The 14,484-nt window shown below is 38.4% G+C and overlaps 1 protein-coding gene across 1 annotated transcript in view; it reads left to right on the forward strand.

Moving 5' to 3' along the window:
• The first annotated feature begins 4,485 nt into the window (after nucleotides 1–4,485).
• The window catches only part of cntn3 (contactin 3), a 45,468-nt gene continuing 35,469 nt past the window's right edge, over nucleotides 4,486–14,484 (forward strand). The window contains exons 1-4 of the mRNA XM_015370958.1: nucleotides 4,486–4,574; nucleotides 4,763–4,906; nucleotides 7,961–8,136; nucleotides 14,207–14,305. Of these exons, the coding sequence (XP_015226444.1) occupies nucleotides 4,486–4,574; nucleotides 4,763–4,906; nucleotides 7,961–8,136; nucleotides 14,207–14,305 (508 nt within the window). The remainder of the gene's footprint in view (nucleotides 4,575–4,762; nucleotides 4,907–7,960; nucleotides 8,137–14,206; nucleotides 14,306–14,484) is intronic.

The following is a 14,484-nucleotide window of genomic DNA, read 5'->3' on the forward strand; positions in this document are numbered from 1 at the left end:
AGAAGCATGCCCAGACGGACACGCACAGATGCAGACAGGCAGAATCCAGTATGAGTCCAAGGATGGTTTAGGCAAACAGATCAGACGGGGACAGACAGGGCCAGTGGGTGACAGGGAATGGAATCATGTGCATTCGCAGAAAAAGATAGCTAACTGGGGGCTAGCAAGTAGGATGGCCTTATGTAAACATATCACCAGAATGATAGACAATTAGTAGGGTTTAGATGATCCACCGGGAATAAAAGATCGTCCTCTATAGTTTTTAGCAAAAAACACTTAACTATTGTGTGTAAAACGACATAGGCCTATTACTTGAGCTTTTTAAGACATTCTTTTAAAAAATGAAAACTTATTTGGTGGATTCTGACCCCCCGTTGTATCGAAGGTCATGGACAGCAGCTATCCCAATAAAAGTTGTGACGCAAAAAAAATCTATCAGTTTATCTAAATAGAGATAAACAATTTTAGGGATTATTACACAAAATAAACTACAGTTATGTTAGTGATGTTATAGAAAAACATAGTAGGCAGGAAAAAATGGATGCCTGCAAGGTTCCGGTGAGTGGACTGTGTTTATCAGTTTGGCCCGATGATTGGGGTTAAATAATGTTCCCCAGATCCAGGTAGAGAGATAGTCTACTAGCTTGTATCAGCGCATTGACCCCCAGTTCAGAGAACTGTTAAATAGAGCTTGTATAAGACCTGTTTCTGGGCTGGGTGAAGCATTACCTGGGCAAGGCATAGCCTTATTTAGCAGTACTGTACATCAGTTAGCAGAGGCTGTGTGAAACTCCCTACAAAAGCTGATTTTAGCTGCACCTACAATCCAAGGTGCCTGTGGCCAAGGATTAGTGCTGCTTTGTGTGGAGGTGTAAAGCACAAAGGTTTCCCTTTGTGTGGCACATTTTATGAGGAGAAACTGCCTGCATATTTTCATTTACCACTAGAATTTATTGTTTTTAAAGCCTTCTGGAATCAATAAATTATGTAAATTGGAGGAATAAACCATTATGAAATCACTTAGGATGAGAGCTTCAAAAGTTGGTGAACTGGAAACTAGACAATAGTTTTTCCAGCCAAGTTTATTATAGGCTATTGGTTTTATTGGGTCAAAATAGAAAAACTGTTCCCAAATTCTGCCCTGTTCTTTTTTATTTTATTTTATTTTTTTAGTTTTTCTCTTTCTTTTGTTTCATTGATGTAACATCTAATATGTATTGTGTTCATTGAAGTAGCATCATTGTGATTTGGAAGCTTTTGTGTTAAACATCCTGAGGCATGGAAATTGTATTTTCTAGCTATGAACTAAGAGAAAATCCTCGGACAAAAATGCCTAAATCTTTTGCACCCTTTAACATTCTTTCCTTCAGGATTTATCTACTGTATGTTTCCACTGGTATATTTTCCCACTTTTTACTATGTTCATTAAATGGCTTGCAAACTGATTTTAACAATTTTGAAAAACTTAAAAAATATATCTCAGAATCATGCTCTTAAAACCATCTAACATTGTCTTTAAAAGAGGTGGTGGCAGATTAATGGTGTGGGTAACGATGGCTTGTAGAAACATCCGTAAGTTATATATAGTCATTTGTGAATAGGGAAATTACAGCAGTACATTAACATATCATCGGGTGCTCTTGGGGGTCTCTTTCTCTTTAAGAGAGTTCTCTTATCTCTGCAATAAGCTCATAATAAGAGGTACTGATTCAAATTAAAATCTCACTCACTCTGATGAATTTGTGTGCTAAAGAGCATTTACTAATTGGGATTTAGCAAATGTTAATTGAAACACAATTTACTGTTTGGAAACTATTAAACGACAGAACAGATATGTAATAGATTCCAAATCTGTCTTTTAGTATAGAGCATGTCCTTAATATTTTGGCACACGGTTAGATGATGTAATGCCCTTACAGTGCTTTCAAAAACAAACCTTTGGAGAACTTTTTACTGTGCCAGAGTTTGGTTTCTGGAGCAGATAATGCCTGTGTGAACAAATCCCTGTCCTAGAAATGTACCAGGGAACCTTACCTTTTTTTTTTTTTTTTTTTACAAGGTTACCTAATTCACATTGTGTGATCAGCCCAGGCTTTCTTCTTTCATCTCCTTTTATATTTCTAGTCCAATCAGCTATCCATCTTTATTTATTAAACCGATGGCTTACAAACCTTACAAAAAATAATGCTTTCTTTGGCATTAACAGAGGATGTAATTTACCAACTGGGAGAAGATTGGGAATGTTGCAGACAAATCTTTGGTTGTAAATACTGTTTTCATATGCATGCATATTAGAAGTAAAGTAAGTTTAAAAGGAACACTGTTAAGACAGTTACAAAATCAGTCAGATTAAGTGATAAGCTGTGAATGTTAGATGAATAATGTAAGATGAACGTCAGCTCTGTCTTTTGTAGTCTGTTAGAGAGAGAACTCAGTAGGAGCAGGGTTTTGGGGACTGTTGGGGGACGGGCTTTAAGACTGCATGATAAATGCCTGATAGTTTGTCTGGAAGGCAAAAAAATGATATTGATTTTTTTTACCTCCACTTCTTATCATCGGCATTTTCATTTTGCTGTCCTTCGCAGAGGGAGCCTCATACCCGGCATTCCAATAACGTTTGATTTCCTAGATTCTATAAGAATGGTGGGGTGTAACTTTTCATCTGTAGTAATGTTCTGAGATAAAGCTTCACTTAAAGTGTTTTTGCTGCTGCGGGTTCCACAACGGATTTGTGCATCACCCCCTGTCAAAATCAGATCAACAGATCACAGAATCCAATGAATTACATATGAAATGCTTTTTATTGTACAGCACAAACATTATTCAGTGCTTTGTCTCTCACTCTGGTGGTGATTAATCGCTGTCACTTCCTCAATTCAGGATGCATTACAGACTTCTCTTGTGACCTTTCTAAGGGAAATGGTCTATAGACGATGCAATACTAAGGTGTCAGAGAGCAATACGTCAGCAACACAGTAACAAACAGAAAGTAATTAGAAAGCACTCAGACGGCGCATAAATCTGCTAAGGCTGTTCAGTTCCTTTGATTTGTTCTGTTAATATTGCAAAAATATTTAGACATTTTGATTTCTATTCAGATTCAAATCAGCCCCTGATTGCAGACATTGAAGAAATTACAGTTAGCGTAATAATTTTTCAAGTATGCAGAGTGATGCAATTAAAAAATAAGATATTTACAGCGATGCTGGTCATTGGCTTTTTCCAAGATATCAAATACTTTTGCACTACTATATGTGCTTACATATAGTAGTGCATACTATATGGGCTTTAATTACTTTTAAAAGACAAAATGTTGAATGTCAGTCCACAAAACAAATGTGGACCTGTTGGGCAAACTCCCAAGCACCCTCAAACACCCTGAAGAAAGTGTAGAGATGATAAAGTGTTCAACAGCCAGCACAAAATGACACTGCTCATCCAGAAGCAGAGTTTCAACAATCAATTGGACTTTCCTCTTCGGCACCCTGGCATTGGCCTCCCTGGTGAGGCTGAGAAGTGTGATCCCCCTATAGTTAGAACACCCCTCCAGTCCCCCTTTTCATGCATGGGAACTACCATCCTGGTCTGCCAGTCCAGGACTATTGTTTCCAAACTCCACAAGTTGTTTTAGAGGCGTGTCAGCCATGACAGTCCGACAATATTCAGAGATCTAAGATATTCAGGGCAGATCTCATCCCCCGCGAAGCCCTCTCACCATGCAGTTTTTGACCATCTTGATCACTTAAGCCTGGGTGATTAACGAATCTGGCCCCAAGCTCCCAATCTCTTTTTCCAAAATGGAAGGTGTGTCAACTGCATTGAGGGATCATCTAAGTGCTCCTTCCACTGTCCAAAGATGTCCCCTCTCAGGGTCAGCAGCGTCCCACTCCCACTGAAAACATTGTTAGCAAAGCACTGCTCCCCCTCCAGAGGATGCAGATGGTTAGCCAGAATAGCTTTGAGGCAAACTGATAGTATTTCTGCATGGCCTCTCCAAACTCCTACTAGGCCTGAGTTTTTGCCACTGCGCCTGCCCAAGCAGCAGCACACTTCCTGATTGTTGCCTCAGGAGTCTCACAAGCCAGTCAGGCTTGATAGGACTCCGTATTTAGCTTGACAACAACCTTTACTGCCAGTGCCCACCACTGAGTTTGGGATTAACACCACGAGCAGATCTTATGGTCACAGCTACATGCAGCTGCATCAACAATGAAGATAGAACATGGTCCTCTCAGACTCCTGTAATCTGGGAGAAACTCTCCCTGAGTGGGAGATTAACAAATTCCTGATCAATGGTTCCACAGAATATTCTCTTCAGACCTGAATGAGTATTGAGGGTCTGCTGAGGCAGTCCACCAATTGCCAGCCGCACTTCTCTCTTCACCCAAGTGTCCAAGACATGCTGCCAACAGTCAGAGATCTCCTCCCTATATAAAGGTGAGGGGACGCCATGATCTAGTCTGGGCGAGTAAACTTCAACACAACATGGCTGAGCTGGAAGAAAGAAGCCTCCCCTCTGACTCTCCCACCCTATCTCAAGGAGCTGGATTCCAAAGCCCAGGCTATGTTTTGAAGTGAGCCTGACTATTTCTAGCCAGTATCACTCTACTTCCTGCACAGCCTCAGGCTCCTTCCCCCCAGTGAGGTAACATCCCAAGTCCCTGGAGCCAATTTAAGTCGTCATAGATTGGATCACCAGGGCATCCGCCTCTGATTGCAACCAAATCAATTTTGCACTTGTTCCTCATGGTTGTTCTTACAGGAGGTGGGCCCACTGTGGGATGACCTCTTATCAGTTCCTTGGGATAGGCTCGGTCAGGTCCCATGAGGAAGAACCAAACCACTGGGTGCTCACCAATGTTCCCAAAACCAGCTCAGCTTTTATGGGCGATGTCACATCCCTTAGGTTATTCTAGTCTTTATATGGGCTTTTTGAACCAATCTTTGTCTGACCTATCACCCAAACCCTGTTTGCCTAAGGAGACCCCACTAGGGTCATTGAAGCCCCCAACAACAGAGTCTATGGGATTATCGGGGTTCTGAAGCCCATTCACTATAAGCTGGGGGTTCAATTTCACATATTTTAGAAAAGCACATTTAAAGGTTTTCCTAATATTTACTCAGTTTTTCTGAATTATAATGACGGGAAACAACATAATTAGCTGTTTTTAATTTCTTTAACAATTTCATTAAAATAATCCAAAGATTTGTTCACATTTGTTCACAACTATTTTCTGTCTCTGTACAGTAAAAGTAAACAATAAGCATGGCTATGGTCACATAATATGTACTATTTAATACAACTTAAACTGTTCTTTTCAATCTCTTTATAGTTTTAGGTGTACATGCTCTCTAATTTTGGAGTTCTGGAAGTCAGTTAGCTTAGATTAGGAGAGGAAATAGTATGACTTGTTACAACCTTTCGATAAAAAAATCATTACTTATGCAAAAGATCTACTTCCAGATTCTTTCCAAAAGAGATTAAAAAAAATAAAAAATAAATTCTTCCAAGTTTGAAAACATTTGGCTTCCCATCCAGGAACCTTTTTTGATTAAATTCAATTGAGTTTATTTATAAAGGTCCAATTCACAACACGTAATCTCAAGGCACTTTACAAATCAACCAGATCATACAGTCAAAATGATTAAAAGTTTTCTATCTAAGGAACCAGTTGAATACATCTACTCATTGACTCGAAGGCAATCGCTCACACAAAGCATGCTTGTAGCGACTGTGGAGAGGAAAAACTCCCTTTTCACAGAAAGAAACCTCTACCAGAACCAGGCTCAGTGTGAGCGGCCATCTGCCGAGGCCGACTGGGGATCAAGGAGACAGAAGCAAACATAGAAAAAGAAGATACAAAAGGCAACTGTAAACCAGCTCCACAGGTGGCCCCCTTCAGAAAACACACAGCTGCAAACCAGCTCACGTGTCAGAGGATGAAGAGAGCATATCCAGGCACTCACAGTCAGAGAAACAGGACTACTCTGAAAAACAGGCCGATCTCGAACATCTATTTTATTAAATCAAAATGTCAGCAAAACATCTTCAAACTTGGAAACAAAATACAGTGGACTGCTTTTTAACTTTTTTGAAATTTCTGTGACCTGGATGACTGAGAATCTTCACTAGCATATCTCCAGATTATTTTAGCGAAGTTATATGTAACATAAATTAAGTCTCTCCCACATAATCTCGGTTAAATAAGGCCTTACGCTGATAATGAATAAACCCCCAATTCAGCAGTTGGCAAATCTTTCCTTAAAGGCAGTCCACTGTGTGAATTCAAAACGTTGGCAAACAGTGAGCCAATGAGATTTTCCCTTCAGGAGTGATTTACTTTATTTGTTCCTTTGCTTACTTTGGTCAAGGTCAATGTGAGCCATCCCGGTGGAACTTCTATGTTCTGTCAGCCTTCAATTTCCCAGTTTTTGTTAAAATATGTTTTCATTAATTTCATTTAGGTCCAGTGACAGTGAAAATTCACAACACATTGACATATCAAATCTAGATGATATGTCGACTGAATCATATAAACGCTAATGTGACAAAGAATACAAATGAGGAAAAAGTTGCTCAGATAATGGTAGGGGATCTGTGACGCTGTCGAAAACATTTCCTCAAAGATTACCATCAAAGCTGAAACAGGTTCTTTCACCAGCATGCAAATCACAAACTGAGCAAAATAAAGAGAGAAATGGTTTGCAAAATCCTCCATTGCATGGCCTCCTCAGCTGCCAGACCTGAATCTTCTGAAACCTTGCTAGGTGAGGTCAAGAGAAGACAACAAATATAGGACCAGTATTTTCTGGAGTACAGGCAGGTTCTAAGCTCTCTTGCTCTCTTAATGTTCAAACTTATGAAAGCGTGTAAAAGAACATGTTGTCCTCTGTTATCTTAAAAGGAGCATAAAAGGCATTATAACAGAAACAGCTATAACAGAAGGGGTGCCATAAATTTCTGGTGACATTCGGTCATTCCGGGGCTTTAATTACTGAAAAAGCAGTGCATTTTGAATGCTCTGAAATTTCTTAGTAGGACTGAAAAAACTAATCAGCTTAATCATGATTAACCGATAATGGAAATAATCTTCAACTAATTTAGTAATTAAGAAACCTTTAACTTGCAAATAAAGACTCTAACACATGCCATTAGCTGAAAGAACAACCCATGCAGGGCAGTAATTATACTCAAATTGTAAAAAAAAAAAAAATATATATATCAACGTTTTTTGATTTAAGATGGAAAAAGCATTTTTTGTCCATAGGAAAGTTCATAGTATTAGCTTCACCTGATTCTGTATAAAATCTTCTTTAAGACATCTTTTCTATCCCAATATTCATCAAAACAATATCAGCCTTCATCATTTAGCAAGATAATCATTAGTTGCAGCCCTATTTCTTAGTATATAATATCATCAAAGATCTTAGGATATCCTTGTGGGATTTAAAGGGTGAACAACATTATCAGATCCAACAAAAGGCAGTTTGCAGCATTTGTTCTGATGACAGTTTCTTTGCATGCTGATATCTATTACCACATTATTCAAAGAATTAGGTGGTCCTACTACCATCTATTGTTCAAGCCCAGACTTATTTGTTTAGCTAATTGCATCTTGGATGAAGTATAACACTAACCATAGCAGATGAGGTGTTAATAATACATATATTTTTATTTATGTATATATGTATTTTACCTTAAGAACAGCTGGAGATTAAAGTTGAATGAACTCAGAATAATTAAATGCAGCATTGTCAACTGTGACATTTTCTTTCACCCAAACTTGGTACAAAGGCTGTTTCCACATCCTTTAAACGTAATTTGAAACCCTGCTCCTATTACGTACCTTTTATCCTCTCAGCATGATGTAGGCAGACCGATCAAATGGATCTCTGATAAACACTGAACATTCATCTCCAGGGGGGGCTCAGCCACTGATTGTGTTTGCGTTTTTTCCAGATGGTCGCTAAACGGAACACTCATTGATCTGGGGAGTGACTACCGGCGTCACATGTCTGGGGGCAGCCTGATCATTAGGAACCTGGACAAGGATCAAGACAGTGGGATGTACCAGTGCATGGCTTTCAACACGTGGGGTTCCATTCTGAGCCGCAGAGCCAGCATCCAGTTTGCATGTAAGTGCTGCTACAAATGTTAACACATTCCTGGCATGTCTCTGACACACCAATGTCAGTTATCTCTTTGTATCTGCTGCATGTCACCCCGATGCATGTAATATGCTTTTGGCCCTAGACTTTTCCCTTTTATTCTGTGCCATTTGCTATTCTGGTTTCTAATTTAGATTTCTTGGGTATATATTTTCACGAGGGGTGATGGTAATTGAGTGAAACGTTAGATACAACAAACACGGGTAGTCTCTGACCACCCCATTGATTCTCATTAGTGGTTCAAACTCTGACAGCCTCCTTGTCTTGTCCGAAGTGACAAATATTTTGCCAAATTATATTCATGCTCCTGTTATCTAGACTTTAAAGCTTTCAGGCAGGAATAATGCGGGAAATGGGTTTGTATTTTTTGACAGTAATCACAACATTTGTTTTTGTTTATCACATGTACGGCTGATTGTGAGCAAGTTACACAGTGACAGAATGAAGGCTGCCCTGGCAGACAGCTGCATAAAAGGAAGAAAAGGAATTCTGGATTGTGACACCATGGAGTGGTGCTCTACCTTCCAGACAAACCCTATAGAAGTGCCGCTCTTTTCTTGATCAAGCCTGCTGACTATTGATCTTGTCCCAAGGATAGGGAGCCTTTCACTTCCTCTCATGAGATGAACTGCCATTATCCCTATAGCTCAGTAATGAATCTCACTTGTGGGGACGGGCTGAGGAACAGAGCTGCTTGACATTTATTGTCTTGCCTAATGCACGGAGAAGGAGGCCTGAAAGATCAGCAGGGCTGATACTCTGTTTTTCCCGTGTAATGAGGCAACTGCCCTGAGATTGAAATGTCATTCCTCCTGTGCCGCTTTGCCTTCCACTCAAAATCCAGCTGTAGTCAAAACAGGTGAACTATCTCCAGATTATGTGTGTATCGTATCAAGCATAACAAAATAAATCATCATCTAAGGAAATAAAGAAAGGAGATAAGAATATCTACTTTTTTACTACTACAACCACCAGACTGATAATGTTTGAAAACGTAAATGTAGAAACATGATCAGTCTTTTGCTCTTTCAGATTGGACTATATACAAATTTAAATGTAATTTAAATGTAATGTAATTTATAAAAACATTTTATTATTTTCTAATTCAATGCCAGTTATTTTGCAGAGAGTTTAATACACCAGACACAGTTATTTCTTTTTTGCCTAGGCTACTACTAAAGTGTACAAGACAAGTCATAGAAATGTATGTTTTAAAATCATAAAGAAATACTATGTTTTAAAGGAATAAAGGGTCTTTAACAACTTTTAGGTCAAAACAAGCTTTTCTATATTTGTTTTGTTTTTGAAAATGTGGCTGTCTGTCTAGGGCAAATTCACAATTATTGGATATTTCCCCTGTGTCAAGGTCAATGTAAGGTTTGGAAATAGGGTGATACAAACCATTATAATTTATGATATTGTATTTTGGTGATAAACTAAAGGACTAATACACATTTTCAGTCTTAAAGGCACAAAATTTCTAAAACTGGCAGGACAACTGCCTTCCAGAAATGACTTTGGACACACTTGATCTACAGTTTGATCATCTCTAGTTTAACTGTTGTTGAACTTCATTATTGTAAAAAACTTTAAGATAATTTAGGATATGGCTTAATTTACAGATACAATGTGTAAGAATATACAGGGATTTGCTGAAATAAATGTAATATTTTATCTATATGTACTTAATTTATAATTGCCTTATCACCTTTATGTTTGGCTTGCCTTAGGATTTTCTCTTTAAAATTACATAGGAGTGGGTTCCCATTTGTGGAGGCAGACTTCTTTTGAGATACAGCAGCACAGAGCTAGGGATGAGTGATTTTGGAAAACAATCTAAAAGTGTTTCTTTTTTATCTTAATATTGCGTTTTAATGAGGTGATTTTTTTTTCAGTTTAAAGGAAAACTCCAGTCAGCTAGGAATAATCAATGCATCATTATCTATACCTAAAATAAATATTTTAGCAATGATTTAATGAATTTAGCGTTAATCAATGAAATAAAAAAACCTACAGATCCTTGAGTGTGTCATTTTTGCCGAAAGTTATTAACACCTCACTCATGACATCTTCCTGCAGTGACGTCATGGGTTGCTAAGCCAAGGGCCATTCTCTCCACTTTAGAAGCAAAATCAATGAGAACTATTATACACACCTTTCATCAACAACAATTTTTTAGATTTCGAGAGGACTTCGCCATTGAAATTCGCGAGAGCTATAGTTAGAGTTACAATGCCCACGTTAATGGCAGCTGGATGTTGCAACAAATCAGGTAAAATTGAAAAAAAATTATTTTACCTTTCCGATTCATGATCCACCACAAATGTGTTGTTGGACTGCAAACTTGAAGATGGAGGATTTGCCATCAAACTTCTGGCCAGAGAAAAAACACTTAAATGTAGCTAAATTTCGAAGAAGAATGTTCTCAACTTCATTGACTTCATCCATATCTTTTAATGTTTCATGAAGCATGATATATGAATATATGGACGGCACTCCTTAAAAACTGCTAGATAAGGTACAAAAATAACATTGACTGAATTGCAGTCACACAAACTAAAGTGCTGGAAAAGTATAGAGAGCAAATATCTTCTTTCAACCAGTTGGAATTTTTATGGGTAAATCAAACTCTCAAATGAACACAAAATAAGCGAGTATATTAACTTTTTAAATCCAATGAAGAAAAACTTTTTGAAGAATTACAAAAATTATATAAAATATATATCACATGTCGTTTAAATTGTCTTCATGAACATGTGGGGAAAATGGAAATGACAGAATACACTTTCTCAACACATAGACATCGAAACAAAAAGGAAGTGCTTCAAGCTCATTAAAATAAAATTTACAAAAAATCATCAATAATAGCCAGACATATCAGTATAAACTGTCATATAATGCAACTTACTCTGATAATTCAGAATGGATGGCATCTGATAACATTTCCATGCCGCTTCTTGCATGTGACTCTTTTTTTTCGTAGCAAAATGGCAAACCAGAAGTGCACAACCGCCAAACCTGAATTAGAATTTACAGACAATCTTTTTTAATATAAACTTATACAAACCATGAACTGAATGTCTAAACAACATGCAATCCTTTTTAATACCATAGAAATGTTTTTAGAGTTTTTTTTATTTAACATAAACATACTTATTAATAGAAATGCTTTAAGGGCTACACAAACACTTTAGACCTGGTTCACTCTAACATCAAAGATGATTTCAGAGCAGCTCTCCGCCCCCTCCTCGGGTCAGCATATCACCTCTCTGTCATGCTAATTCCTGCATACAAGCCCCAGCTAATCAGGGCTAATCCGACAGACAAAGTAATCAGAGTATGGTGTGAAGGGGCCGTGGAGAAACTCCAAGACTGTTTTGAATACTCTAAATGGAATATGTTCAAAGCTGCAGCAACCTACTGTATGACAACAAAATAAATATAGACGAGTATGCCATGACTGTGTCAGCCTACATCAATAAATGCATTGAGGACGTCAGCATCACAAAGAACATCACCATCCGAGCAAACCAATGACCCTGGATAAATGGGGAGGTTCTGAAATCGCTAAAAGCACAGAACTCAGCTTTTAAGTCTGGTGATAAAGAGGCACTGAAGACAGCATGTGCCAACTTGAACCGTGCCATCAGAGCAGTGAAGCTGGACCACAGCCAGAAAATCCATGATCTTTTCATGGTATCGTGCCCTATTTGTCGGTACTCGCTGATACAGATACCACCATTCTTGTGCAGTATCGGAGCCCTGCCTGATACTGATATTGGTATCGGTGAAACACTAATTATAGTCTTAGTTAAGTATGCAACTGTAGACTCCTTGAAGCTTGATTGAATCTAGGTTTAATTTCTTGAATGGCAATTATGGGAGAGCTCTGACAATGTTAAGTCAATTCAATGTTAAGTAAAGTCAATTTATATCTAATAAATGCCATATGACAATCATAGTTTTTCACTTTGTAGTGTTTTTCCTACACCAAATGGTGTAGGGAAAACATAGTAGGTATAGCTTACTACACAATATTTTGACTTGTACCCAAAACCCAGTTAAATGCTGGTTTAGTTGGAGAGCACATTTTATATCATCAGATGCTTATTAAAAGGCAAGACATACTAAACAGTATATGTAGAAAGGCTAGAGCTGTGGCAATGGGTACAATTTAATTTCTTCTTGAATAGAAATAAGTTACAGAAACAGAATCTGGGGGACACTTTCACAGGCATGTGTAAGGCTGTCATTCCAAGAGCTCATAGTTAAAAGTTGTAGCGTTAATGTTAGGTACTTAAGACATTGGTTGGTTTCCATCCATCTTTTTCTCTTTGTGTCAAATTGCTTTTTAGATATCAAAAATACTGTGGTGGATGTATTCAGTATTTGCTAATATCCTTCACTTTCCATGAATACATCTTTCTTTAAATAGAAAAAAATACATCAGAGAGAATGTGGATTTACTGCGATATTTTAATATAATATTCACCAATGATATATTTATAACTCTTCACTAATGATATATTGATTTCCTATAATCAGCAACATGTTTCAGATACATCTACGGTGAGGAGTTGAGTTGGGCTATGCTGTGGTGTGTCTGAAACATTTTTGATTAAAGATTCTAGCAGACACAGAATATTATGACAGCAAATGTCTGTGCACTGGCACCCTTGCCCAGACCAATCATCCTGGCATTGTGATTGCCCCCCTCTGTAAACTCTAGGCCAGCCATTCTTATATGACAGAGATTTATCCTACTTACAAAGGAATCACTGCAGCTATAGTGAGTTTGTGATCTAGATTTCAAGAGTTACAGTATGTGGTCAGCTGACTCCCATGAAGCCCATTATTCTTCTTTCAGAGGCTAAAAGAAAGAGGTGTATCCCCCTCCAGCACTGAGCCTGGCAACCCTTCCTTTCTCAAATGTGCACAATCTGGGCAAACATGTTGTCCTTTTAATATCGGCTAAGCAATAATAAAATGTATTTACCTTCCATTGTGTAGGTCCTGCTGTTATGATTACAAGCCATTAAACGATCAGCTACTGTATATGTAATTCCTTTTTGGGCATAGATTCGCAGAATCTGAATCATCTGTAGGAGACATAATCGGTATTTATGAAGGCAGCCTGGGGAGATCAGAGGGATGTTACCTCTGTCTGTGTTTTAAGCTTGCCACCTCCTCCTGTGGCCTCTCACAGTCCTGCCGTGACTTGGCTCAGTTTGATTCCACCACGGTCATCGGAGAGCGGCTCATTAATCTTAGCAGCACTCTGTCCCACTTCTCTCCATAATCTTCCTTCTCCTAATTTCCCTTATCGGTCACACTGACTTTCTTTTGTTTGTGTTTGGAAGGCTTACTCCAGGCTGTTAGCCAGAGGCTGCAGACAGGGAGCAGAGCAAACTGCGGCAGCTTCCCTCCATCCGTCATGAAGCCAGGGGGGGGGTTATCATGGCAGGTTTTTGGCTTTTTTTCCCTCCACCTGCCAGCAAATGCTCATTTATTTGCAGGCAATAGATTGTGCTGCGATTATTGATGGGGGAGCTAATGCTTTTAAGTGCAAGATTACACCACATTTAATAATGATGTTACTTATTGCTGCTGGCTCTGCAAAATGTCATTTGTCATGCATTCTCTCTTGTTATCTCCTAGTCCTTGCGCTGCATTTCCTTCCTCCTGCTCTAATTTCATCCTATTTCAGTCTATCTCTTCATTGCAACCTAAATTGTTGTATTGCTTGAGTAAACATCAACAAGGCAAGTCCATCCATTTCATCAACACTCCGACATTTGAAACTATTAGCTGCCGTCAGGAGGTGCCTGCAGGGCGATCAATGATGGCCTGTTAAAGACTCAATCTTCCACTCAGGGAGGGCAGAATTCGTAAAACCTGTTTTCCCCATTTTTAAACGAAGAACCCCAGATGGATATACTTTACAAACACATAAGGAAAAGAATACAGTGCTGTTCTGCTGAGGATTATGCTTGGTGAAGCTGCTGACAGATTAAATTCAATCTTTCTGACTCATCAGATCTTGACAACTTCAAAACCCAGTCGGTGAGGAGTGCAGTCAACGTCCGTGAGGGCCAAGGAGTGGTTCTTTTATGTGGAGCCCCCCCACATTCAGGAGGTAAGAGCTGCCATATCAAACAGTTTAATTATTCTTGTGGTTTTTTTGTTTTAGAAATACTGGCAGGACTTACTTCTTGTTGCTTCCCAGAACTTGATAAAGATATATATATATATATATATATATATATATATATATATATATATATATATATATATATATATATATATATATATATA

This window comes from Cyprinodon variegatus, unplaced genomic scaffold, assembly GCF_000732505.1.
Source record: "Cyprinodon variegatus isolate N-32 unplaced genomic scaffold, C_variegatus-1.0 Scaffold51, whole genome shotgun sequence".
Classification (NCBI taxonomy): Eukaryota; Metazoa; Chordata; class Actinopteri; order Cyprinodontiformes; family Cyprinodontidae; genus Cyprinodon; species Cyprinodon variegatus.